Raw genomic sequence first — 26,490 nt, forward strand, 5'->3', positions numbered from 1 at the left:
TTTTTGAGACATAGTCTTGCTCTGTCACCAGGCTGGAGTGCAGTGGCACAATCTTGGCTCACTGCAACTTCTGCCTCCCAGGTTCTGGCAATTCTCCTGCCTCAGCTTCCCGAGTAGCTGGGACTACAGGCGTGCGCCACCACTCCCAGATAATTTTTGTATTTTTTGTAAAGATGGGGTTTCACCACTTTGGCCAGGATGGTCTCGATCTCTTGACCTCATAATCTGCCCACCTTGGCCTCCCAAAAAAGTTCTATTTTTTTTTTAGACTAAGGAGTATATAGCTGTGCTAAATTTGAGGAACAAATTGATATTAGCAGCCTTTGATTGCAGAAAAGAAATATCACCTTCCACTTTCTAAGGACAAGGACAGCATTTCAGTTATTCCTAGAACTTTATGTATTAAAAAATAATAAACAGTATGAAATTTATTAAATATTTCTGACCAGGTTCTAAAGTAATGCAGGTTGCAGGTTTGTTGAATTTCTTAGAATAGCTGAAAATTTCCAGGACCTTACTTTAAAATATATATATATATATATATATGAATTATATGTTTTTAACTTCTTGCTATAATGTTATTGGTTTTTATTAGTAAATTTTGGAGGTGCTTTTAAAAATTGCAGCTAACAATAGAATTAAAAAATATACTTTGATTTAATCTTCAGCTAGCAGTTACGATGCCTTTCTCTTCGGATATCTACTGCAAATCATCTTGTGGCTCTTTGAAACATAGTTTCTACAGAAACTTACTACTTAATGCTATACATGAAAATTTAAGAAAATGCCTTAGAGCTATATATGGAGTGATACGGACTTAAAGGTCTCAGAGCTGTTTGTTTGCAGTGCCTGCTCAGCATGTTCTAGCAACACAAAAATGAAATGTTAAACATCACTTACATCTTTAGAAAGGTTTGCTTTTTATCTTCACAGGATCGCACATGTGACTTACCCTGCCTGGCTCCATGAAAGAAGTGTCAAGTGTATGACATAATGCTAGTACTTTTGAGACTACAGTAAACCCCACTCCCCCTCCAAACCTGGAGCCTCAAGCTGTAATTAGGATGCCATGATAAGAAAGTTGTGTTTTGTCAGTTTTGGCCCTGAGCGGGTGGCAGCATAGTGCCACGCTGCTATAGAAGCAGGGTGCAGCTGTGCAAAACTTAAATGTTTGTTGTTGTTTATTGTTTATAGAGCTGCTTTTTTTTTTTCTCTAGAAGACTAATGAAGGGATGGTGAGTACATTTGCACTGGCTGACTGATTGTAGCAAGCTTAACTTTCAATTGATTGAACGAGGTGAAATAGATCAACAAACTGCCAAAAGAAAATATTCACTAAGATTTTACCCTTGACATGAAAACAGTTGTTCTGAGGTCTCAAACAAAAGTGCCTTCTGTTTATACTGACTATTTATGTTTATAAATTATTCACAATTGCATAATATCTACACAATTTAAGCATTGAATTATTGCATTTTATATTATACTTATATACAGAATTGAACTACATGATTAATTTTATGGGGTAAAAAATCATTATGATAGACATAAATTCACTTATGAAAGTATATGTGAGAAAATGTAACATCATATCCACTTTAATTACTGAAATTAAAAACGTAAATTTTGCGAACACTCTAGGGTTGTAAAACACAATACCCTTACCCACAGGGAACTGGCAGGTTCATTGCTAGAAGTAAAATTAATATGGCAGAAAAGGACATAAATTTAAAATGAAAAGTTAAAGGATAGAAAATCAACTAAACACTAAATAAAATAAATGAAACATTCATGATGTTCTGAAGGTAGTCTGTTTCAAGCCATGATAAATATTAAAGTAAAGGTTCTTGAAATGAAATATGAAGACCACCTTCCTCAAGAAACTAGACATGGAAAATGTTTCACTGACTGTGAGGCAGCATGATAAGTTTATTTCTGTCTAAAGGATGGTGATTAGAGGGCATGGGGAGGTAAAAGGGGCAGAATCACAGTGAAAGGAAAAAATTAAGCGTCATGGGAAATAAAAGAATTTTAGGCATGGACATGCCACCACTTAATGGGTGAAGAAATTAAAGTTCAATTAGCAATTGAGGGTGATGTGGAACTGAGGTGTCCTGAGCCTCAGACAGAGCCCCTTTTATGATCCCATATGACCTCCAATTCTGTTTAGATGTTTTTATCTCCTGGAAGGCATTTTCAGCCTAGGAGGCCTCTGTATTAAGATTGGCTACAGAAAACTTAATGAAGTATGTATAAGTCTGAAAAAATACAGTTTGGTTTTGTGCTTGTTTAAGTGGCTGTGAGGGTGGAAAGATCTAGGGATCAGGACAGGAAAGGAGGGAAAGAAAAGGAAGAAAGATAGGTAGCATGTGGCATAACAGACATGGGGGAAAGTAAGAGAAACCCACAGAAGAAGAGATAGAAGGGAAAATGGCAGGCAGGCAAGGAGAAAGGCTCAGTGACTTTCAAAGGCACTGTTGATCAGGGCCTATGCTCTGCAGCTTGCATTTATTATGGGCTTATTCTGAAGGCTTGATTAACTTTTGGAATACTATTCACAGGTCTTCAACTGCTCAGGAACTTAGGCCTTTGAGCCTGCACTCTTTATCAGGTAACAAGCAGAACATTCTGCCCAGGGAGAATAAAAACTCTTTTAACCATGGTAACAATAATAAGAGCAGATCATTTTTAAGTCTTAAGAAAATCAAATCAACAGGCCATTTTCTCACCCTTAGTTTCTCTATCCTTGCTATGAAGAAAGGGCATTGAATTTCAGTTTGTCTTTTATTGCGGGACTTGTAATCAACACTGGATCTCTTATAATAGAAAGTTCTTGATCAGTGAAGAAGATATTTTGGAAGTTAAGTCTTATGACCTCTCTTCACTTGAGACACACACCCTACAAAAAGGAAAATTCACTATACACAATGCATGTGAAATTATTTAAGACAAATAGTGACCTACCAGTGACTATGTATAGCATTTCCTTTTTTAATGACTTCTTCAAAATAGCAAGTCACATCATGCCCTTTGCCAAAAACAAATGAGATATTTGTGTCATTCTGGAGTTAGTTCTCTTCCTGGAAAACCTCTTATCTGATATTATAATCAGTTTGAAAATGATTTATCTTCTTCATATTAGCATAAAACATGGTGTTCAAAAAGAGTACATTTATTTTATTTTTATTTGTATTCAAATTCAAAATGCATCAGCTCACAGTTTGTTATTTATGTGGACAATTCAATGATTGATTGTTGAGATGACAGTGTACCTACAACTAAGTTACTTAATGGAGACTCCACATTCAGATTAATCACTGGAATTGCCCCATCTCTAATATTTTCAGCTGTTTTTGCCTGATCCTGATAGTGTTGCTCAATTTTTAACATATATATAGTTCATCATCACCTGAATATAAAATTAGAACATGAACATCAGTGGCGCCAAAGACAGATGCTGTGAGGTGCCTGTTATGTGTGGGCTGAGGGCTCAGTAGAGAAAAGTTTGGACCCACAATCCCAGGCCTGCCTTTATAATTCAATGGGAAAGACAGAACATATATGTAAAGAGAAAACTTAAAAGCTAGAATTTATTTAATAGACACTAATATAGCTTTAATCTTAGTTTTCTTTCAGTGCTTGGAAACCAAACTTTAGGGAGAAATATGAATATTCTTACTCTATTCAGATATACCTCCTTGTAGTAAGCATTTCACATAAACAATCTCATCTAATCATCATCATACTGTGCATGAAATAGATACTATTGTCTTTATTTTGTAGATTAGAAAATTCAAGCCCAGAGAATTTAGGTTGCTTAGTCAATCATTATAGATCTTCTTATTTTTGTAAAGATAAGCATTTTTGTCATGTGTGATGAAAGTGTGTGTATATGTATATATATATATATATGCTTAAAATATTCCTGTAACTCTGTAGTTGAAAAAACTCCTGCTGCAAGTATATTTATTGGCCACATTTGAAGTATTTCTTATATAGTCCATCTACATTTTTCATTACCTTGACTTATATTCATTCAAGAGGATCTTTGCCTCCAGAACAAGAAATAAATTTAACTTGCAGGATGGAGAAGCCAGAGGCATGCAGAAATTGGTGTGTATCCTAAAAGAGAGTTCTAATTATAAGGACCTCTTAAATCTAACAGTTTTTCCCTTTAGTATAAGCTGTTGACTGTGTGAAACATGATATTTTACATTAAAGGTGGTATTTTGGATGAATTGCTTGAAGCTCTATGATTTTCTGCAAAAACATGAGGGGAAGATAACTAAGACGATGCTTGCTGCTGCAGATCAGAATAACAGATCAATAAGAGGGACTACAAGAGCAGTAATGTTTTAAAGAATTAGTACACAGGAGAAAAGAGCTATGAAGCAGAAGAATATACACACACACACACCACACACAACACACACACACACACATTCTGATGTATATTATATACACATAACATATAAACACAGATGCATTTTAAATAAGTGATCCCAATAACCCCACTTTTGCATTTTCTGGCCACATATATTACTTGGGTCAGCTCTCTTGTGGAAAATAATTAAAGAATGGATTAACTGTTTAATATTTATTAAACTTCTACACTGTATAAGCACTGTGCTTGGTGATAGGAATGTAATAATAGAGAAGATGGTCTTTGTCCTCAAGAGTTCCCAGCATACTATGGGAAAGGTATGTTGCAATGGTATGGTGGAAGTTTCATGATCCCAGAGTGGGAATATTACAGAGCGCTTTCTCTAGAAGGTGAGGTTTGAGCTGAGTCTTGAAAAGCAAGTACTAGTTAGAAGGAAACAAGAAAATGTTTCTAGAACACAGTATGGAAAGGCCAGGAGCTTGAAAGGGAATGTTGTGTGCAATCTGGGATTGCTGGAATATAGTGATGAGGGAAAGATGAAAAGTGAAGGTGGAGAGGAGGCTGGACTTACTAGGACTAACTAGGCTTTAAAGTGCTGGTAGGACTTCAAAGATAAAATTCCAATAATGATGACATTTTGCAGGGTTTAAAGCATGTGAGTGGCAAGGTCAAATTTGTATCTTAGCAGAGCGTTCTAATAGCTATGTGGAGAATGGTTTTTAGGTGGACAAAACCCAAGTTTGGGATCCAATTTAAGGCTGTATTAGAAGTGTAGGCAAGGGCTGGGCACGGTGGCTCATGCCTGTAATCCCAGCACTTTGGGAGGCCAAGGCCAGGGGATTGCTTAAGCTTGGAAATTTCAGACCAGCCTGGGAAATATAGTGAGACCCCGTCTCTAAAAAAAAAAAAAAAAATACAAAAATTAGCCAGCCATGGTGGTGCAAGCCTGTAGTCCTAGGTACTTGGAAAGCTGAGGTGAGAGGATCACTTGAGCCCAGGAGGCAGAAGTTGCAGTGAGCTGAGATTGTGCAGTGAACTGAGATTGTGCCTGGGCTACAGAGTGAGACTCTGTTTCAAAAAAAAAAAAAAGAAAGAAAGAAAAGAAAAGAAGTCTAGGCAAGTGATGCTGAGAGTTCGAACCAGCATTGTGGTAATAGGAACCTTGGTAACAGTGTTGGAGGCCTTAAGCAATGGTTAGGAGGTATAATTGGTAAGACTTGGTGCTTATTTGGATGTGGTTGGATGGATCAGGATTTCACAGAGTTTTAGTGAGGGTGACTGAGTATGGGGTGGGGAAGGCCATAAATCTGAGATGGAGAATGATCAGGAACTGGTTGGGCAGATTGGCACCTTGGTCAGTTTAGCTAAAGATGTCTGTGGTTTATCTAGAAGGAGTTGGTCAGGGTGAGGTGCGGCGGCTCACCCTGTAATCCCAGTACTTTGGAACGCTGAGGCAGGTGGATTGCTTGCACCCCGGAGGTCAAGACCAGCCTGGGCAACATGGAGAAACTCCATCTCTACAAAAAATATAAGAATTAGCCAGGTGTGGTGGCATGTCCCAGGTACCTGGGAGGCTGAGGTGGGAGGATCATCTGAGCCCAGGAGATCAAGGCTGCAGTGAGCTGTGATGGTGGCACTGCATTCCAGCCTGGGTCACAGAGAGAGACCTGTCTCAAAAAAAAAGAGTTGATCAAGCACATGGATCTTTTAGTCTGCAGCTTGAGAAAGAGGTCTCTCATGACATGTTTGGGAGTTGCCAGCCTATAGGTATACATCACTGAATACACAACCTTTTCTGTGTAGTACACTGTGTTGTCCTTTCCCCCTTTCCTATATACTAAAGCAAAGATGTATATCTCCAAAAGTATCTAGTCGTTAATATTGTAACTTCTGGTTGTATTCAGTCGTTAATATTGTACCTTCTGGTTGTAACAACAGAATGATTCCATAGAACAGGAAGCACTCTAGGAAAATGCAAGTAACCAAGTGACTGTTGCTTTCTTCCAGCTTTGTCAGTGGAAATGCCTGCCCCAGAGGGATATTGCTTCAGTTGACCTCATTTTTTAAGGACCCTGGCTCTGCGGCTTTGTCCAGTTCAAAATGGCAGAAAAGGCTCCCCCGGGTTTAAACAGGAAGACTTCAAGGTCGACACTTTCTCTTCCTCCAGAGCCTGTGGACATTATCCGGAGCAAAACATGCTCCAGGAGAGTTAAAATCAACGTGGGGGGCCTCAACCACGAAGTCCTGTGGAGAACGCTGGACAGGCTGCCCAGAACGCGCCTGGGGAAGCTTCGAGACTGCAACACACACGAGAGCCTCCTGGAAGTGTGCGACGACTATAATCTGAATGAGAACGAGTATTTCTTTGATCGGCATCCAGGAGCCTTCACTTCCATTTTAAATTTCTACCGGACAGGGAAACTCCATATGATGGAAGAAATGTGTGCACTTTCTTTTGGCCAAGAACTTGATTACTGGGGGATTGATGAGATCTACTTGGAGTCCTGTTGCCAGGCCAGATATCATCAAAAAAAAGAACAAATGAACGAAGAACTGAGGCGAGAGGCAGAGACTATGCGAGAGCGAGAAGGAGAAGAGTTTGATAATACCTGCTGCCCTGATAAAAGGAAGAAACTGTGGGACTTGCTGGAGAAACCTAACTCATCAGTGGCTGCAAAGGTATGAAACCCATGGTATTGCTTGCCTGTGTGTGGTCAGAAAAGATGCTACCTACGTTCTAGAGAGTATAACTTTTTTTACTGTTTTGCTAACACAGAACAAAGTGTGGCTACACAGACAGTGAAAAAATCGTTTCCAAAATCTTATTTAGTCCAATATAGTCATTCATCCTGGTTAATGACATAAAATGGCATTACCCTTTCATAAATATTTTTGTCTGTAGAAAGGGGCCTGGGCAACAGAGAATGAAAGAGAATCCTGGTTTTCCTGGCGCTGTATCATGTTGGTGACTTGGAGGTTGAGGAGAAAGCCCTAGCTCAGACCCATCAGGCACTGAGTCTTGTGGAAGACGAGGGCCTGAGCTCCATCTTGAACAAAGGGAAGGTACTGTCACTGGAAGGAGAGGAGGTACATCTTAGCCTGGCTATGTAGAGGTTCAAGGAAAGAGACGAGAGCATGGCCCCAGGTAGCTCAGAGGGCAAGTGCCACACACATGAGGAAGGGACTGTTTTATTAAGCTGTGTGAAAAATGAGTCAACGTCCAGAATGCATCCACGTACCTCCCCTTGTGAGGCCTCCTTTAACAGTGCATGTTTCTGACTGTTAATTTTTTGTTTTACAATTGAGGTATTACCATGTATCAGAGTTCATAAAATATTTGTTTAAAATGAAGGTAAATTCATATTTTCCCATTGTGACTGCATATATCTAAATCTCACAGTAAATTTTTTGTCACTAATTCCAGTATGTAATTCAACTGTGTGATTCTGTTTGTCTGATTTTATCTAGAGCTTTCAAGGTTAGCTCAAACCAATTTCCACTCCATATATTTAGTTCTGTATTGCAGTATGAATGATAAGTAAGAATTCAAAAAGCCATCTTTAGCTGCAGGAGTATAGTATTGACATTTTGTGCATAATGGATGAAAATGGAGTACGAGATGGAGAAGGGAAGAGTGTGTCATCACATGAATTCTTTTGATTTACTGTTTTTTCTAAAATCTTCTCTCTTGTAAACAGTAATGATTTTAGAATTTATAATAGAACATGAGATTTTTGACTGGAAATTAAGATTCTACATGATAATCTATAGCACATAAATAATGTAAATAATCAGCTAATGCAGATGATCATAAAACTGCTTTTTGTTTGATTTTCTTTCTGGTTGACTTCTAAAGGCATTTTACTTTCCAGCCAGCACATGCACCTAAGTGAAATAAAATGAAATCTGTTGTGTATAACAAAGAAATGCATATTTCGTGGCAAATAGAAGACTTTAGGTTTTTTTGTAGTTTTAGATAAGTTGTTTACTTTCATTTTACTTGTAAGAAAAAAATAAATGTGCCGCATTTGTGGGTTTTGATTGAGAAAGGCTACTGCTCTTTCCAATATCAAGTGTTTAGGTACATACTCGAGTTACTACTAAAAATACGGAGTGAATTTTGAAAATGAATGAGACAGATTCTGGATTTAAGTGAGTATTGTGGGTGTTAAATGAATTCTTTCAAGACTTTAGGCAACTAAGGAGTAAATCATTGTTCTATCAAAATTTCCAGAGAAAGTTAGCCAACTATATAAAAATAAAGCAATTAAGTCAAAGAAAATTTGAAAGGTTACTGTGGTTTATTTGTTCATAATGACATTATTAACCTATATCTAAAGTTAAGTACTGCTACAGAAAAAATTTAAGATATATGTATATATTCCTGAAGAATTTCTCACAAGGATAGAATAAGGTCAATAACCTGATTTCCTACACAAGGGAGTTTATTTAATCTGTAAATTTTAGAAGAAATAGCCATTTCTTAATCTCTAAGAAGGTAATATGACCATGGCTCATTACAATAGACCTTTACCTATGCATCCAACATATTATTTAAATTTGCTTCAAATTATGTCTGTATGTATAGACAAGAAATCTGCCTACAAACTCTACCCAGCAGCCAAAGACATTGGTTTTGGAAAATTTTATGTAGTTATAAATGGTACATTTGTTTCCACATTGTTAATCAAGCTAAGTCAATCTTCACTATAAGTTGATGCTTTACTAAATTTCCATACAGGATTTATGTTTGTTTATTTATATGTCTATATTTTCCTCTCTGTTTGAATAGTGAAATATTATGGAAATTATTTACATTTGATAGTTTAGTGAAATTATTGTTTGTTTGTCTGAGGTTTAGAGCCTTTTAAAATGGCTCTGTGTGATGTCTTATATAAACCACTACCTTTTCCTGTAGTCTTCTCGAGTCCTATAACTTGTTTTTTTTTCTTTCTGGAGTAATTCTTGGTGAGGGAGTGGTAATGCAGGTATGTGTGTATAGTATTTTCACAACTTAAGAAAAAGTAGTAATATTACAGCTGCAGTAGAATGATATTCTAGCCCTCACTATTTACTTTATTGTATGGATACATCAGGCTATTTTCTATGTTGTGAAGCTCTTGTGTAGGAATGCTTGGAACCTTCGTGTTCATCCTCACTTGCTTGGGAGGTAAGATAGCTTTAAAGCAGAATATCTGTGAACCTTGCCTTTCCAGTTTTTGCTTATTCAGTATGGTAATTTGAACATATGCTCTATGCGTGCCACACACATCAAAGTAGATACTTAGACACTCCATTCTTTCCAGAATTTAAAAATATTCTTAAAATATTCTCTTAACTGGGATTTCATATTATTGAAAATATTTGTGTGCTTTTCTCTTTCAGTTTTTATATAATTTAATAGATTCCTGTAATGAAGAAAGTATAAAAGCTATAAGATTATTTGCCAGATCCCTAGTATGGAAGGAAAAACTTGACCCTCTCTATCAGGTGTTACATAACAGGCTAAAATATCTATTCTTTGACATAAAATAAAATATTCAATAATCAGTTAAGTAATAATTGTTCAGCCCGTGCTATATGCATCCCCTATGATACAAAAATTATTACAAGGTCAATTGACCTATTATTTTTGTCTTTGGGTATTTCTCTGACAATAACAAGTCAACTCCTATGGAACATGTTCCCTGGTGTCACATAAGGAGCCACTTCTCTTACTTGGATGTTCTGGTGTATTAATAACTGAAAAAAAGCCAAAACAGGGTTTAACAATGTGGTATATCTGAAATATTACATTTAACAAATTAACATTTTTGCACATATATAGAAAACCATGAAATATAATCTTACTATTCAAAATATAATGACAAGGCTAATAGAAATACTTATTTCTTAGTTCTCTGGGATATGGTGTGATTTGGTAATGGGACACAGGTTTATATCTATATGATGGACTCTGTCATTTTTGACTCTTGTCAGTGTATCTTGGTGACTCTACATGTCCTCATATAGAAATAATGTACCCAGTTTAAATTTGAGGTGGTTTATGAATGTGTGGCTCAGCTGAATGGGCCCAGGGCATGACTGGAACAACTCCCTGGGTTACCATGACAGGAATTGCTGGCTTTAATGTGCCTTTCATAGGATCGTGCAAGGGGAAGAAAAGGGCTCAACTTGCTTTCAGTTTCCTGGGCAAAAATTGGAATTTGACTTGATCCTGTACCTCTTCCAGGCCAGGGCAATTTAGTCAGTCTCTGGACTGGAAACATTTTTCTCTCTTTTCCTTGGCCTCTTCCCAAAGAAACTGCAGTAGCTATTTCCCTGTAAATATTGCATATAGTGACTTCAGTCTAAGAGGTGTTTAAAAGCATATTTGAGAAATGGGTCTTGTGGCAGGCAATATTCTCAGCCTTTGGGATGAAACAACAATCAGGAAGTAGCACAGCCCACCTGAGATCTGAAAGAAACTAGACTCATCAGTACCACACAAGGCCCTCACTTTGGATGTCTTAAGAAGGTCAAGAACAAAGGAAATCAGCTGGGTTTCTGGCAAATCCAGCTACCTGGGCTCATGGCTGAGTCCTCTGAGGGAAGCTTCACTCTAAGAGCATAAGTGGATGTGTGTGCTAGGCAGTGCCAGACAACAGGCTGATCTCAGGTGTCAGGTCAGGAAGCTAGAACATAAGCAGCCCTTATTGGATAAGAACAGCAGGAGGCAAAACCTGCAGAAACACATTTCTATTCATCTGAACCAAACAGTGAGAGCACCCAGCAGCTTTTTCAGGAAGGCATACAGGTCAAGTGGGGCGTGGTTTAGGATCTGCTTCCCACTCCTCAATTTCCTCATTTATCCATAGCCACCACTTCCTCCCTCCCTTTCCCCTACTCCTCTCCCTGCTCCTCCTCTCTCTCTCAGGCTCTCTCTCTGTCTCTCTCTGTCTCTCTCTCTCTCTCTCTCTCACACACACACACACACACACACACACACACACACACACAAGCATATCTTGTGCCCCTCAGGAACTGGTTTTATTTTAGCTTAAGAAAAGGGGGGAATGATTGACTAGAGAAATATTTCAACACTTTTTTTCATCAATATCTCCCTAAGGAGAAAAATTAAGTTAAATTGAAAAATGGAGTTCAGAGGGCCACAAATGATGGTACTATGTAAGTGTTTTTATTCCTCCTCACTAGCACCAGTTTTCTCCCCCTGAAAATGCATGGGACGGAGGGAAGGAGATGACCGCGTTTACTGCCTGCATCTTACTCCCTGCACACATCCACAGGTCCATTGTCGTTGGCATGGTGCAGCATGGCAGCTGAAGGGCCAGGAGACCTTAGCCACCCTTGGATCAAGTCGGGAGGTGCTGGTGGCAGATAGGCAGTCTGTGCTTGGAAATTCAGCTCTCCACAGAGCCAGGGGTCCAAATTATGAGTTTCTTAGATGCTGGTACCTGTTTGGTTGCCCTGCTGATAACTCCTTGAGAACTAGCCCCCTATTCCAACAAAATTAGAGTGTAGGCCTTCCAAGCCACAGAAATAGTAAAAAGAAAATAAAAGAAAACAAAAACTCCTGTGTACTTATCAAGGGAGAAAAAAATACATAACATTCTCATTCTATTTATAGTATATGGATCAGTTATTCTAATGCTTTGAATGAAAAATGAAGGAAGGCATTGGAACAGAATCATAAATGATTTTCTTTCAGTTCAAGAACAGAACTTTCACATGTTGTGCTTGTAAGTAGATCCAGCCAAGTGAACAGCTTGGGCTGTATAACACTCTTCGTTTAGCTTTCTGATGACCATCTTAGTGGTAAGAAAATATAACAATAGGCACTAAAACCACAAATGAGCCAAAAACATGAAGTGGTGCAGTGTGAACAACACAGAAACCCCTCTACACTGAGGCCCCTCTGTGTACCGAGCAGTGCTCCCCTCTACACTGAGGCCCCTCTGTGTACCGTGCAGTGCTCCCCTCTACACTGAGTCCCCTCTGTGTACCGTGCAGTGCTCTCCTCTACATTGAGGCCCCTCTGTGTACCGTGCAGTGCTCTCCTCTACATTGAGGCACCTCTGTGTACGCAGTACTGTCATTTTTATCTGCAGTGGGCTAATTAGCATGCCAGTCACACTGTTTCTGTATTGGTGGTTTACCATTTTCCTTTCTTTCCTTTCCTCTCTACATCCCATCTGTACAGATTAAGCTGTTTGTGTTCTTCCAACCACATAGCATAAGAGTTCAGAGATGTTAACAGGAGATGATAGAATTTAAAAGAACTTGGCCAATCTGCAGAGGTTTAGCTTGAAGATTTGCTTTTTCCTTTCTTAAAATGTATCATCCATGAAGACTAACGGGTCATAAACCTGAAAGAAGTAAGGCATAAGAAAATAAAACAGATAAAATAGAAAACACCATTGGGTTTTGGTTTAAATGTCTCAAATATTGTTTTTTAGCTACAGCGATCCTATTTCTAGATCCATGCTTCTTTGCTTTCCCGGAAAGGCTGCCCTGAAAACTCACCACTCTGTTCAGTTGGCCACATTTGATCATGGGAGAGAAGGGCAAGAAAAGAAGAGGAAGTCATAAAAAGTTCACACCCCCACATCCCATTGTGACCTAAGGTGCCATAGGTTATGGAGATAGTACTGGCTAATGCCTTTTGTCCCAGTCTAATTATTAATAGCATCTCTTTTTACTCTTCAAAGTGTCCCAGTTTGCACAATGAACTAAGTCATCACCTTGCAAGTGAATATTTTTGAAAAAGTAAATTACCCAAGAATCATGCACTTTTTTGTTCCTCTTTGCTTCTTGGTTGCATCTGAAGAGGGCCAGTCTTAATTTCCAAGCAGTTTTTCCATCTCTTTAGAAAAATCATTAGTTTTCATTAATATTAAAAGACATCAGATTCTTTTCAAGCTTTATTTTTTAAACCTCAATAAATACATTAATTATCATTTTCAACATTAAAAAAGGAGTTCTTTCTATATTACTTAGTGTTATCACAAAATTGAGTACATCAACAGTATTTACATATTCTGACTTTGAAAATTTATATACACTGCTTTGATTATTAGCGGGTTTGTTTTCTTTATTTCAAGTGAGAAAGTTTGTAAAATAAATGATCTACTCTTTTAGGTAAGCATAAGTATTATGAAGGAAGGTTGCAATATTTAACACTCTTCACTTTGGAAGACTCTAGAAGGGTTTGAATAATGTTTTTGATTAAGTGTTTTTATCTGAGTTTTATCTATCATTAAAAGGAAGAAGACAAACAAATACTTTCCAAATGCTAAGAGTTTATAAGAAATTTCCCATGGGGCATATACCTTGACTTCAGGTAGCCACCCCGTATTGTTTACTTTTAAGCATTAATGTTCTCTAGTGGAACTTCAATCTGAAAGTTCATCTAATAAATACACGAAATTGCTTTGCTTCCTCAAGGAGATGGTTTGTCATTGTCTTATCCATATTTATTTATATTGTTACTATTTAGCTTCCCCACCCCCACCCCCCCCCCCCCCCCACCCCACCCCGCCCCGTCCCAGCCCCAGCATGTTACAGAGAATCTTATAAGGATTGATACATTGATATATATGGTATATATTGATATATTAATAGTCATACTATTGATTAGCATTGTGATTGTGATATGGTATAGATACAGCAGTTAGTTATACTGGGACTAAACATGAGAAGATGCTATTTTGAATGCCACTGATATTTTCCTTTTTCTTAGCCACTTTTATGTTTTTTAGACATATTTGGCATATAATATGAAACAAAATATTCTCTTCCCAGAGAACCTATAGGATTGTTTGTTAAGGAATATTGAATTTGTCAGTTTTATTGAATATTACATATCACATATAAAATATTGAATATTTTATTGAATGCTAAATATTGCATAAATTGAATCATGGAAACTAAACAGCTTTGGGCACTTTATTAATTTTTAATTCCTCTACATTTCTAGTTTGTTCCACAAAAGAGGCAGTCCACTAGAAATACATACACTAATTATTCAAATAAAATTTAAAATAATTTAGAGCAAAAAATAGAACTAGAAGAAATGTATTTTAAATCATCACAGTAACTCTAGAGAATGCTTTGTTTTCCACAAAATGTTTCAAATTATTTTAATTAACAAATGACAACCTTATAATTTTTTTAAAGAGTTTGAAATTCATAAATAAAATATGTTCATAATTTTTAAAACTTGCCTTTCTGGCCCTACCTGACATTGCTAACTGATCCCAAGTAAGAGCCATTCCTAACTGAGAGACTCTATCATCTGTATACCCATTTGAATTGATCATTCGGATAAAGGAAGATGTTTTCCTTTATCATAATTAACAAAATTGATTTGAAAAGAATTATGATCCGAGGTCAGGCGATCGAGACCATCCTGGCTAACACGGTGAAACCCCACCTCTACTAAAAATACAAAAAATTAGCTGGGCGTGGTGGCGGACGCCTGTAGTCCCAGCTACTGAGGAGGCTGAGGCAGGAGAATGGCGTGAACCCGGGAGGCGGAGGTTGCAGTGAGCCGAGATCAGGCCACTGCACTCCAGCTTGGGTGACAGAGCAAGACTCCATCTCAAAACAAAACAAAAAAAACAAACAACAAAAAAAAGAATTGTGATCAAAACATTGTTCTATAGGAAAAGACAAAGCAGCTGCTAAAGTACAATTCATGAAATAACCATAGATTACAATAGTTATTTTTGTTTTGAGCATTGACTTAGCATTGGTGGTTTGATTCTATTTGAGAATAACCCCAGAGTTCCATGGCATTTGGTAATCTGTAATGCCCTGAGGCATAAACCTGCATTATGTATAATGAAAGCTTGGTGTGTAGGAGCTAGTGACTTTGAGAGTGAGCAAGCTTAGCTGGTCACCCAATGCTGTCCACTTTACCCAATTTGTTTCTTTCTCCTCATTGTTATTTGTACTAGCTCTCGTTAAATGTTACTGTATTTATAAGGGAGATTATGTGGCATAGTAGAGATTTATAAAGCTCTCAGGACACATCCCTCATTAAAAATATTCTATCTCGGTATTCTAAGAGGTGGTAGAAACTTTTTAAGATAGCAGTAAGCTTGGGAATTATTTTTGCCCTCTAACAGCCTGGTTGGTCATTAAAATCCTTTCTCCCTCTGCAGCAGGACAGAAAAAGATGAAGGTGACCCCAAGCCACACCAGCAAGCTGTTCCACATAGTATGTGGGCACTAGAGGCAAGCTGCACTTACTGTATCTATCAGCAACATCCAGTTCTTAACCTCCTTTCCCAGTGTCTCCTGGACTGTAGTTGATGATCACTTTAGAGTTTATAAGCAGAACATTGAAGGACTTGAAGAGACTGAGACTTCTCTGCAATTGCTGTGTCAGGCTTAACACAAACATAATGAAGCTAGAATAAAACAGCTACTTATGGATGAATGAGAACAGAGACATGTAGTAACTGGCACAGAGGCAGGAAATAGAAAAATGGAAGAGGAAGAAATTTGCTTTCATCTCTCTAAAGTTTTTCCAGGAGATACTAGGAACTAATATCAGAACTATACCAGACTTTGCACCTATATAGCATTTATTTTTGGCTGTGCATATATCTAGGTTTAAGTTAACTCCTTAACTAATGCATAAAATGAATGTATTTTTCCACTTAAATCATCTCCTTTAATGTCTTTACAAAGTTTTAAGTAAAAGAATTCCTCTGGATATTACTAAGGACAGGTACCTGAACCCAACTGATGTTTGTCATCAAGTTTCTGTGTCTAGGGTGGCTGAAGCCAGTAGCAGCAGCCCTCACTGAGTGGTACCCAGACAAAGTCTGTTGTATGTGTGTGTGTGTGTGAGAGAGAGAGAGAGAGAGAGAGAGAGAGAGGGATGTTACTCATCTATACTACCACCTCTTCATGAGAGTATGTTCTATTATAAAGAACCCACCTGCAGAAAAAGCAATGAACTTCAACATGTTTTTGGCAATTTAGAATAGATGGAACTTTGTCATCCAAATAAGACAGTCAGCCCATTCAGAATACAAACTTTTGTGATAACCTGATAGGGCATGAAAATTCATAGGAAGTGCTCTAATGATCCAAGAATAGAAGGAAGAAATATTTTTATTAGTCTCCCAAGATTTTGTTTCAGGATGCTAGAGGTCATTGCCACCCTAGATTTCACGCTTTAACTTATCTCTCATTGGGTCACTTGTGATGCAACCACAAGTGTTGGATGCCACTTTTAATAGCTACTTCAAGCCTAAGCCACAGCAGTGCCAAGGACAGCCAAGTCAACCCGGTGCAGCTCCAGACGGGTTTGTTGGTTGCAGCATCCGTCACTGCAGCCAACCTCAGGATGTTTGCACAGGAGAGGAAGAACCCTAGCCTTCAAGTCATCATTTTAGCTTTAATCAATATACTATCTAGAGCTCAATTTGGAATATTGAAGGGCAGTTGTCTTATCTGGTGTCATCTAAGTTAAGTTCTCAAGCAAATGGATTCTTCAAATATAGATTTTTTTAAAACACTCACATTTTAGTTTATATCTTAGAATTGCATTTGTATCTGGCAACATTTTGTATAGGACCATCTGACTTGTACATTCATGTCAGAGCATGTAGTTTTATTCAGGATTTGGTTGAATTAAAAAATAAATCAATGACACTATGAAGAACAGCAACAGAGTCATGCTGTGATAAATTAGATGTATTTCATTAATACAATGCAAATTTACTTTGGGAAACTAGCAGAGGCCCCACATAATATCTTTGAGTTGAACAACCTGTTCTGTTTCAGTGCGTTTTTTAGTTTAGAGGCAGAAAAACATTAGTAGGTAATCTTACTTTCTAAAAGGTGATAATTTGCCATACTACAGATGGAATGAACTGTGTATGCAGTGAAAATATGAAATAGTAGGCCAGAGTCTAGGATAACATGAATTTGCCATTTAATATTTGCTATGTAAAAAAGCTAACACACTTTATTATATTTCTTAAAAGAATTCTGCAGGTGTGAAAATTATTGTGTTATATAAGTAAAGTAATTGCATTATGAGTAATATTAAAATTCAAAGCAAAAAAAAATCAATTTTAAGCCCTGGTCTTTATTTTTCAGACTCTAGCCCATGAGCCATTATAAATATTTTAAATTACATGGAATATTTACCAAGTGCTAGTCACACCACCTTTTAAAAATAGTTTTATATACAGATTAGCCTGAGGAAACTTTAAGGCAGTGAACTGTTTTGATAGGCAGATTTTAACAATATACTAAGTGTATTTATGAACTTAAAGAAATACATATTATAATTGAAAAAAACTGTTTTGGATTCTTTGTTTACCCATCTTGGTTGAGTTATTTGGCAAATGCCAAAGCTTTGATGAGCTTTTCTCCCCTGTTGCACTTTGATGCATACATTTAAAAATAAGTGAGCCTGAAGATCAGATGACAGGCCTTTGCTGTTTATCTGACCTGGCTGTGGTGGGGTGGCCCCATGGTGTACTTTCTGTGCAGAAGAGGTTCTCTAAGGCACCATATTGCCACCAATGGACATTTGGAAAATATCCAGATGTCATTTTCATTGCAGCACGGCCCAAATAAGGAAAAGTCTTTCTTTCTTCCTTCAGCCATTATTTTATCTCTGCCTGAGGAGGTTCTGTTCATCTCTACATACCTGCTTCTTAGCTCTTGTCCCACTGCCTGCTCTGCTCAGAGCCCCACTGAGCCCCTCGAGAGCCCTCCTCACCTAGGACTGTTTGGGTTATACTTTACTGAACACTATTGATTTCCTGTTGAATTTCTTTGGCTCCAATCAGACTTCACACTTATTTTTCATCTGGTTGTAAATCTTTTCGTAAGTTGATGTCTACTTAAATTTTCACAAAATTGAATATTTTAAGAGTCCAAATTGAAGAAGCTAGCTCACCCTCCAAATGGATTTCATTTGGACTTTAACCTATAAAGGAGGTGTGTGTTTTTCTTTATCCTAAAGCATCAGTGGCTGAGACAAGTAGAACTTTCTCTTGTCAACTCTTTAAAATCAGCATCTACATAATACTTTTCCTCTCCCTTTGAGAGAAGCTGATTCTTCGCCCACCCTCTGCCCTCCCTTAATCCGTGAACTCGGGCTGTGCAAGTTAAGCTGATTTTACTTTCCGCTTTCTCATAATAGCGTCACTATCCCCAGAGCCTTCTGTTTTGAGCAGAATTTTAACTCTGGGGAAAGAGACTGTTAATTGATACCTAATACAGTAACAGATGCTTTTCACAAGGCTGTATTAGCTTCTGTTATCAAAGTCCTCTGTGAGGTATGGATACAACTTCCTAGTATCATCAGAGTGTTCTTGCAACCCTTACTCTATCTTCTTATTCTGAGACCAATTCTTTTCTAACAATACTTCTTCCTGCCCAACCTGGGGAAAAAAAGGAATTTGTTCCCTGCAGTCCAGGGTCATGAAGTGAAAAGCACTTTCTCACATCCTTAGTAATTAATATGACTTTCTCAAAATAGCAGGAGGGGAGAAATTTATATTTATATTAAGTGTCTGCTCTGTGCCATACACTGAACTTGGTGATTTTTTGCTGTTGACTCTACAACTTTCTCTGTAAAGGGCCAGAGAGTCACTATTTTCTGCTCTGTGGGCCATAAGGTTTCTGTTGCAACTACTCAGCTCTGCTGTTGTGGTGAGAAAGCAACCACGGGCACTATGGAAACCAATGGAAGTAGCTGGGTTCCTATAAAGCTTGACAGCAGGTGAATTTAGCCCACAGGCCATAGTTTGCCAACCACTACTTTATATCAATCCTATGAGAACACATCATTAATTGTATTACAGAGATTAGACAGTTGAAACCCAGAAATATCAAATGTGTATCGAGTGCCCCACACTAATGCCGTATTGATATTCATACCCAGTCTAGCCACAGCCTGGCTTTCCCACAGTTGTATTTCTAGTTGTATTTTTCATTCATTTCCTATCATTGTCCAATAGTCTCATCACTTCTTGATATTCACTGAAGGCTTTGGTTTATCACTTAAAATCATCTTATACCTTACCCACTTGCTATCCCACAGTACAACAGTGAATCATAAATTCCACCCTAAATATTTCACATTTTGAACTCCATTAGCATATGGATAAAACTAGTCTGTCTTTGGGATCTTGAATCCTCTTTACAGCCATGGAGCCCCCTTCCATTTCCCACTAAATCTATGCTTTGTCCCTACTGCAAGGTCTCTTACCTTTACTTATCCTATTCTTGTTCTACTGAGTTAGGACCACTGGATGCACTGCTATTATCTAGACCTTAATCATCTCATGCTTGGACTATTGTTGTAAGTCACGAACTGGGCATTTTCATTTCATTCCCAGCCTCCCCCCTCAATTCTAATCCATTCTCCATTTAGCCAACAGAATTAAAGTATGTCTTTCTTGTGGGCCACTCCTGAATTAAAAACTGCAATGATTCCCCACTGCCTGCAGTCTAGTCCAAACTCCTTAGCATTGCATTTATGATCCCTCACAACCCTCCTATATAACCACATGCCTTACCACTTCTCAAACACAGTGACCCAGGTGTTGCAGACTACCAACCATTCCTGAAAACAGGGCTCGGGTCTAGACAGGTTGTTCACTGAACTCAACAGAGTATTTCCACATGGCTATATCCATCCAGAAGGGACATCATTTTTTTCTAGTTTGCACAAATGTGCCTCATATACCAGCTGCAGCCACACCTGCACGTACCTGGCACAGCCACACCCCTATGGCCACCACTACTTCCTTCTCTGTCCTTCTTTCTGTCTCAGCTCATATGTCACGCTCCTGTGAGGTCTGCCTGATTCTCTCCCTCACCTGTTTTCCCCTAGTTCTCTCTTCATCTTTGTAATCTCGTGATTTTGACTGTGCTGTGTTCAACTGCTCAGCTAGGTTGCAGCACTTGAAGAATCCGACCTGTTTCTTGTCTTCAATTACTGATAACTAGCATAGCTCCTGACACATAAAGAACACTGACTGTGCCTCCGAATGGCACAGAAGGGCAGGAATAAGAGCAAAACTAAATGTTTCACAGTATTCCTATTTCTCTGTGAAGACTAAATAGCATAGATAGAGGTTGGGTATCTGATTCTAGCGATTAGACCTGAGTAATGCTGGGTTTGTTTTCAACAGTTTAAGAAAGCCGGATGTCTTCCTGGTTTTAAATGGTTGTACGTTTTCGATATAGGCTGAGAACCGCAGATGTGGGTTTTACATTTTTACATTGTATAAACTCTCCATCTAAAATAGCAGTGTAGGCTGCTCTGTATGCTACAGGGTTTATGCAAAGAAAGGAATCAGGTGCTTCTGACAGGCAGGTTTGCAGATGCTTTGCTTTGCTTTGCTAGGGTTGCTCATTTGGTTGTCAGAACTGTAGGCTCTGGGAACTCTTGTCATACGTAAAATGTAGCCTTTATGTGGAGGAGAGCTTGATCTGACCCCCAGGGGATAGGCAGCCCTTCTACCACTGATAGCAGATGGATAGATCATTTATTTAGATTCAACCATCCACCCTTTACAGGACCTGGGCCCAAGTGGAGTTTGTGAAGCAGGTTCAAGTGCATTGGTTACCAACTCGTCTGAGTCTAATGAGACACAGCACCCCCACATATAAGTTACATGAAGCAGACTTATTACTTACAGATAGGCAGCAAGGGACAATAGCAACCTAGAAGTCAGGGCAAGCTGCATCCCCCAAGGCTCAGGAAAGCTGCCCAGGGCAGATGGAATCTTATCTGCATGTGCCCCACTTGCACTGCAGCGGAGGGACCTCAGAAGGCATCCTGTTCTGGGCTTTAAGGAACTAATGCATTGAAAGGCATCCTGTTTCTATGGGAGACTGGAATAGAGCCCTGGCTGTTCTGGCCAGTCCCTGTCTCAGATGTTGCACTTCCAGCACATTCTACAGTTATTCTAGAGAGCTACAAGCAAGAAAGGAGGGGTCTGTGTTGATACAAGGCCACCCGGGGAGCTGTCCCTCGGAGCTATCCCAGTACTCAGGAGAAGTCACAAATGTGGATAAGTCCAGAGTTTGAATCAAGATAGACCTCCAAGATAATGTCTTTTTGTGAGGATTTGAAGATAGTCTGAAACAAATAAGTTCTTTTTAAAACTTGTACGATTTTAGAGACAAGATCTTGCTCTTTTCCTCAGGCTACAGTGCAGTGATGCCATCATAGCTCACCGTAACCTCAAACTCCTGGGCTCAAGCAATTCTCCTGCCTCAGCCTCCTGAGTAGCTGGAACTATAGATGAGCACCACCACACCCAACTAATTTTTTAAAAATTATTTTTTTGTAGAGACGAGGTCTTGTGATGTTGCCAGCCTGGTCTCAAACTCCTGGCCTCAAGCAAGCCTCCCATGTAGGCTTCCCAAAATGCTGGGATTACAGGCATGAGCCGCCATGCCTGACTTTGAAAAAATACATTCTTAATGGTGTAATGTGAAAAGGGGAAATCAAGAATCTTTATTTTTACTACAAAAGGTAAAAGAATAATAATGGTATCAGCTTAGGGGAACTGACTTTCATTGTAATCCAAAAATATATATATTTTCTGGAAACTCCTAAGTTCAGGATTTAAATAAATATTAGGCATTCCTTTTTCTCTCAAAAATGCTTTTTATCAGCATGCTACTTGGTGATAAAGAATGTTCAATTCAAATATTATTCTGGTATTTCAGACCTTACTGATGGGATTCTCTAATTCAGCTTTTCAGAAAGAGCCTTAATCAGTCCCTTTTAAATTCTGACTTGTTTCAATTTAAAAATTCATAAAATTATTGTTTGAAGAGTTATTTTGTGCATTAGAAATCTTTAAGCCTTATATACATCTTCTAAGAATTTTAATGAGATATTTGCTAAGAGTAAAATTGTATTCACTTGTTTAAACCTTCCACATGATATCTGTTTTTGAGTTTTTAGTAGATTGTATTATAATTTAATTCTTTCAAAATTCTGTGGCAAAAAAATAAAAAAATAAACTGTCACGTTATTTTCAGTTCTGCTGTTAATTATTTGTGCACTGATCAGAGGAAAAGCAATCTTTGAAGTGATCACAAGATTTTATAGGAGATGAAATTGATCAATATAAAATGAACAGAAAATGTTCTTTATACTAACATAGATTTGAGTAAACTTTTATTTGGTATAGTATTTAGAATTTCAGAGGAGGGATCTAATTATGCAAATTTTATCAGATAGAGAAAGCTTTGTGAATAAGAGGAATAGAAAAATATAGTAGCAGGAATAGAAAAATGGTTAGAGTAGAGGAAGAAAGTGTAAACAAAGGCAAAAGGAAAGAAAGGAAGGTGTCCAGTGCATGCAGTGGTACTTTAGGGAAACTGTCGGTGGTAGGAATTAGGCCGAAGGGCCAGGGAGGGCCGTGTACTGCCCTGGTTTGAGACCCACCTGAGAGTCTGCATCCATACAGAAGGGCCTAGGTGGATGAGGTTTGGCCTTATAGGTGTCAGCTGCTGGTAGGAAGCAGCTAGGTAGGCGGGCACACAGGTGAGGGGCACAGGCTCTGGGGTAAGACAAACTTGGAATGGAGGCTCACTCTGCCGCTTAACCACCTTGGTGACCTCGCTAAGCCTCAGATTCTCAGCTGAATAGTGAAGTGACGGTAATATGTACCGAACACAGTGATTGTGAGGATTAAATGATCTAATTAGCTGAATCCCTAGTACACACACACAGCTAGCATGTATTACGTTACCATTATTACTCTAATTTATTCTGAACCATCACAAAGAGGGATTTTTCCCATAAATATTTATTCTTCTGTTGCAATTTGAGTAATCTTATTAGTTTGTGAAGGACAACATCTGCTTATAGGTAATAAACTATTTTTATCTGATTTTACAACTAACCCTTTAAAGGCAGTTAATTAATGTTTATTGACTTGTCCAAATTGTCATGAACATGATACTTTAGATAAATGGATCCTGAAATACAAATTAAAATTTAAATCTTAAAGAGGGCTTTTAAAAAAAAATGGATTCTGTTAATGGAAAAAAGAATGAAAATAAAAAAAAGAATGAACTGACCATTCCAAAGTTTGCTTACATTATAGCATATGTATTTAAATGTTCCATTCTGATGGTTGCTGTCATGTTAATCACTGAAAATAATATAACTGCCTAGAAATTGAGCAATTGTAAATGGTTTTATTCTTGTTCACAAGCAGTGCCTTTGCTTTGAGAGAGGGAAATGATCAGACTCACTTTGCACTTTCTGGTAGGGCCTATTGGTTCTTATTTCCTATGCAAGTATCTGTTAGTAGGGTATGAAATTGAACACAGATCATTGATGTAAAGCCTTGTCATTATGGTGCATTAACAGTAATATGTCTGATTGCAAATAATTATTTGGCTCAGGAAGAATTGGATTCAATGTAAATATATTCTCATCTATAAAATCTGTCCGTGCTGAACTGCAAGAAGTCTTGAATTTATTCAAAAATGCTATAATAACGAGGGAGTTATTAGAACGCCATTATTTATTTTAAAAAGTTTTTAATTACTAGTTTTTCACAAGGAAAACTAGTTTCACATTTTCTGAATTTAAGATTGAAGTGGCACAGTGTTTCTGATATGTAAATTTAAATAAAAATTATCTCACAATCAAAATTTCAGATGTCGTATTTAGATTAGCATTTGGTAAATTATCTTCTTGATTAAGAACAAGGTTAGGGAGTGCCTTGGGGCTGGTAGTTCATTTATTACCAGGTCTTAATTCCCCCAAATTATTTAAAGCAGTGCAAATATGTATAACATGACAGCATAATAAATGACTGAATGGATTGTGGATAGAGAGGTAGATAAGATAAACTAGATAAAAAGACAGACTAGATAGATAGATAGGTGAAAGGAAAATATGAGTAGCAAAATCAAGACAAAACTGGGAAGACTGGCATATAAAAAAATTCATAAAACAAGTGCCTATTACACCTGGTGAGGGAGGATACAGACCGAGCAATTTTTAGTGCTAAAGCAAACAGGAAAACATCAATAAAAAGAACAAAATTCTATATAATCTGTACTTTTCAGGCAGGGCACATGGGCCTTCTGTTACTAGATTCCTTTCTTAGTAGGTTCCTCCTACTAAGAGGAGGTGTTTATGGTCAGCTCTTCGGGATGATCATCCATTTATTGAGCAAATATTTACTGAGTGCCTGCTGCTGTTCTAGATCCCCGGGAGTTCCAGCCTTGAACAGAACAAACAGACAAAACTCACCACCACCACCACAGAATTTTCATTCTTGAGGGATGAGATAGGCAATACACAAAATAAATGAATACATATATAACATATTAAAAAGATGTCAAAAATATGGGGTAAAATAAAGCAAGAAATGCAGTCAGCAAGTGCTTGGGGCTGGTAGTTTCATTTCAAGTAGGTTTCCCAGGGAAAGCTTCACTGAAAAATATTTGCTTTTGAGCCAACTTCTGAATGTTTTCCACCTGGGGAGATTCTGTCCTTCAGGCACTTTGGCAATGCCGGGAGATTTTAATTTTCAACCCTGGGGAGAGGGTGCTAGGAGGCCAGGGCTGCTGCTGAACCTCCCATGGTTCACAGGACAGCCCGCTGGGACCAAAAAGTATCTAGTACAAAATGTCAGTCATGCCACTGTTGAGAAGCCCTGGTCTACTGCAAGGAGCACTGGAGTGATCCTGGGGAAGCGTGGTAGGGCCTCAGCTCAGAGACATCAAAGGAGTCTAGAACCTGTAGGGCTGTGTGGCCTCTTAGCAGGGCTTTTGCCCTTTTTCCCTGAAAGATCATGGGAAGCCTGGGCGAGTTCTGAGCAGTAGTGATCTGACTCACATGGCACCAGGGGCACCAGGCTCCCCCCAGTTCCTTCATTGAAAATAGAAAATTGAAAAGATGAACCCGGAGACTATTGTAACAATTCCGGAGAGAGACCGAATCCCATTAAATGGTAAAACTACATAGAATTAGTGCATTTATTTATTCAATGAAAAATCATCTAAAATATTTACATTTCACGTCTTTCATCTTAAAACTGGGGTTTATGGGTGCATTGTCTTAGATACCCATTTTTTTAATTATGAGGAAAAAAGTGCTATCTTTCATAATTTAGATTTCAACAGTTGCAGCAATAGAATATAAAAAAAAAAAAACCCGAAACCAAAACCAAAAATACCTCTTTTTAAAGTTAAACCAGTTTAAGAATGCCAGTGGTGGTAGGTTTGTTTTCAGCAATCCTCATAATTATCATTGTTTAGTGCTGTCAAACAACAACAACAACAACAACAACAACAGAAAAAAACTGTTTAGAGAAAAAGAACATTTAGACAAAAGTAAAACCAGGCACAGACAGATCTAGATACCTTTTTTAAGGGCCATTTAAAGAGGATTTTTTTTTAAAAGTCAATCAGAGACAACATATGGACACACGTACAAACAGGCAAAGCCAGACAAAGATAAATATGAAGGAGTCCATGAAAGCGGGGCAAGTTAAAGTCTCGGAAATGCCCTGGACCCTGTTTGGCTCTGGAGCCTGGGAGTGAGGCTCAGAGCTGACATTCCTAATGGCCTTTTCTCACCTCTGCTCCTCAGGGCTAGTTCCATTTAAATGAAGGATGCAGTCCTTTTTGTTTTTGTTTGATTATGTAACAGAGAAAAAAACTATTTAAAAATATCTCTTACCTTTTACTACTTCCCTAACTATAAATAGCAGTCATGATTTATAGGAAGTGAAAAATATAAATTTTTTAAATTTAGACCAAGATTCACCAAATGATAACATCAACCACTCTCAGCTGCCCACCCATGACCTTGCAGGAACATGGACTATGTATCAGGAAAACCACAGCAAATCTTGTGATTTTGATTTAGTAAGCAGGTAAAACATTGTTTCTATTGAATGAAAAAGGCACGGTCTTATACATTTATAATGCTTAAAATCATGGAAAACCTTTTGGTATTTGCTTTGTGGTTAATTGCTCTTAACAAAAACTACCAACTACCATCTGGAGCCCAGATTTGGAGTTGCTAAAGATAAAGAAAAAAAAATCAGAAACCCTTGCTCCTTTCTCTCTCC

At 38.0% G+C, this 26,490-nt stretch overlaps 1 protein-coding gene across 1 annotated transcript in view; it reads left to right on the plus strand.

Moving 5' to 3' along the window:
- Positions 1 to 26,490, plus strand: part of KCNB2 (potassium voltage-gated channel subfamily B member 2) — a 399,812-nt gene that overhangs the window by 24,017 nt on the left and 349,305 nt on the right. Inside the window, exon 2 of the mRNA XM_032759840.2 lies at positions 6,392 to 7,063. Within this exon, the coding sequence (XP_032615731.1) occupies positions 6,485 to 7,063 (579 nt within the window). The 5' untranslated portion in view covers positions 6,392 to 6,484. The remainder of the gene's footprint in view (positions 1 to 6,391; positions 7,064 to 26,490) is intronic.

Source organism: Hylobates moloch, unplaced genomic scaffold, assembly GCF_009828535.3.
Source record: "Hylobates moloch isolate HMO894 unplaced genomic scaffold, HMol_V3 SCAFFOLD_9, whole genome shotgun sequence".
Lineage (NCBI taxonomy): Eukaryota > Metazoa > Chordata > Mammalia > Primates > Hylobatidae > Hylobates > Hylobates moloch.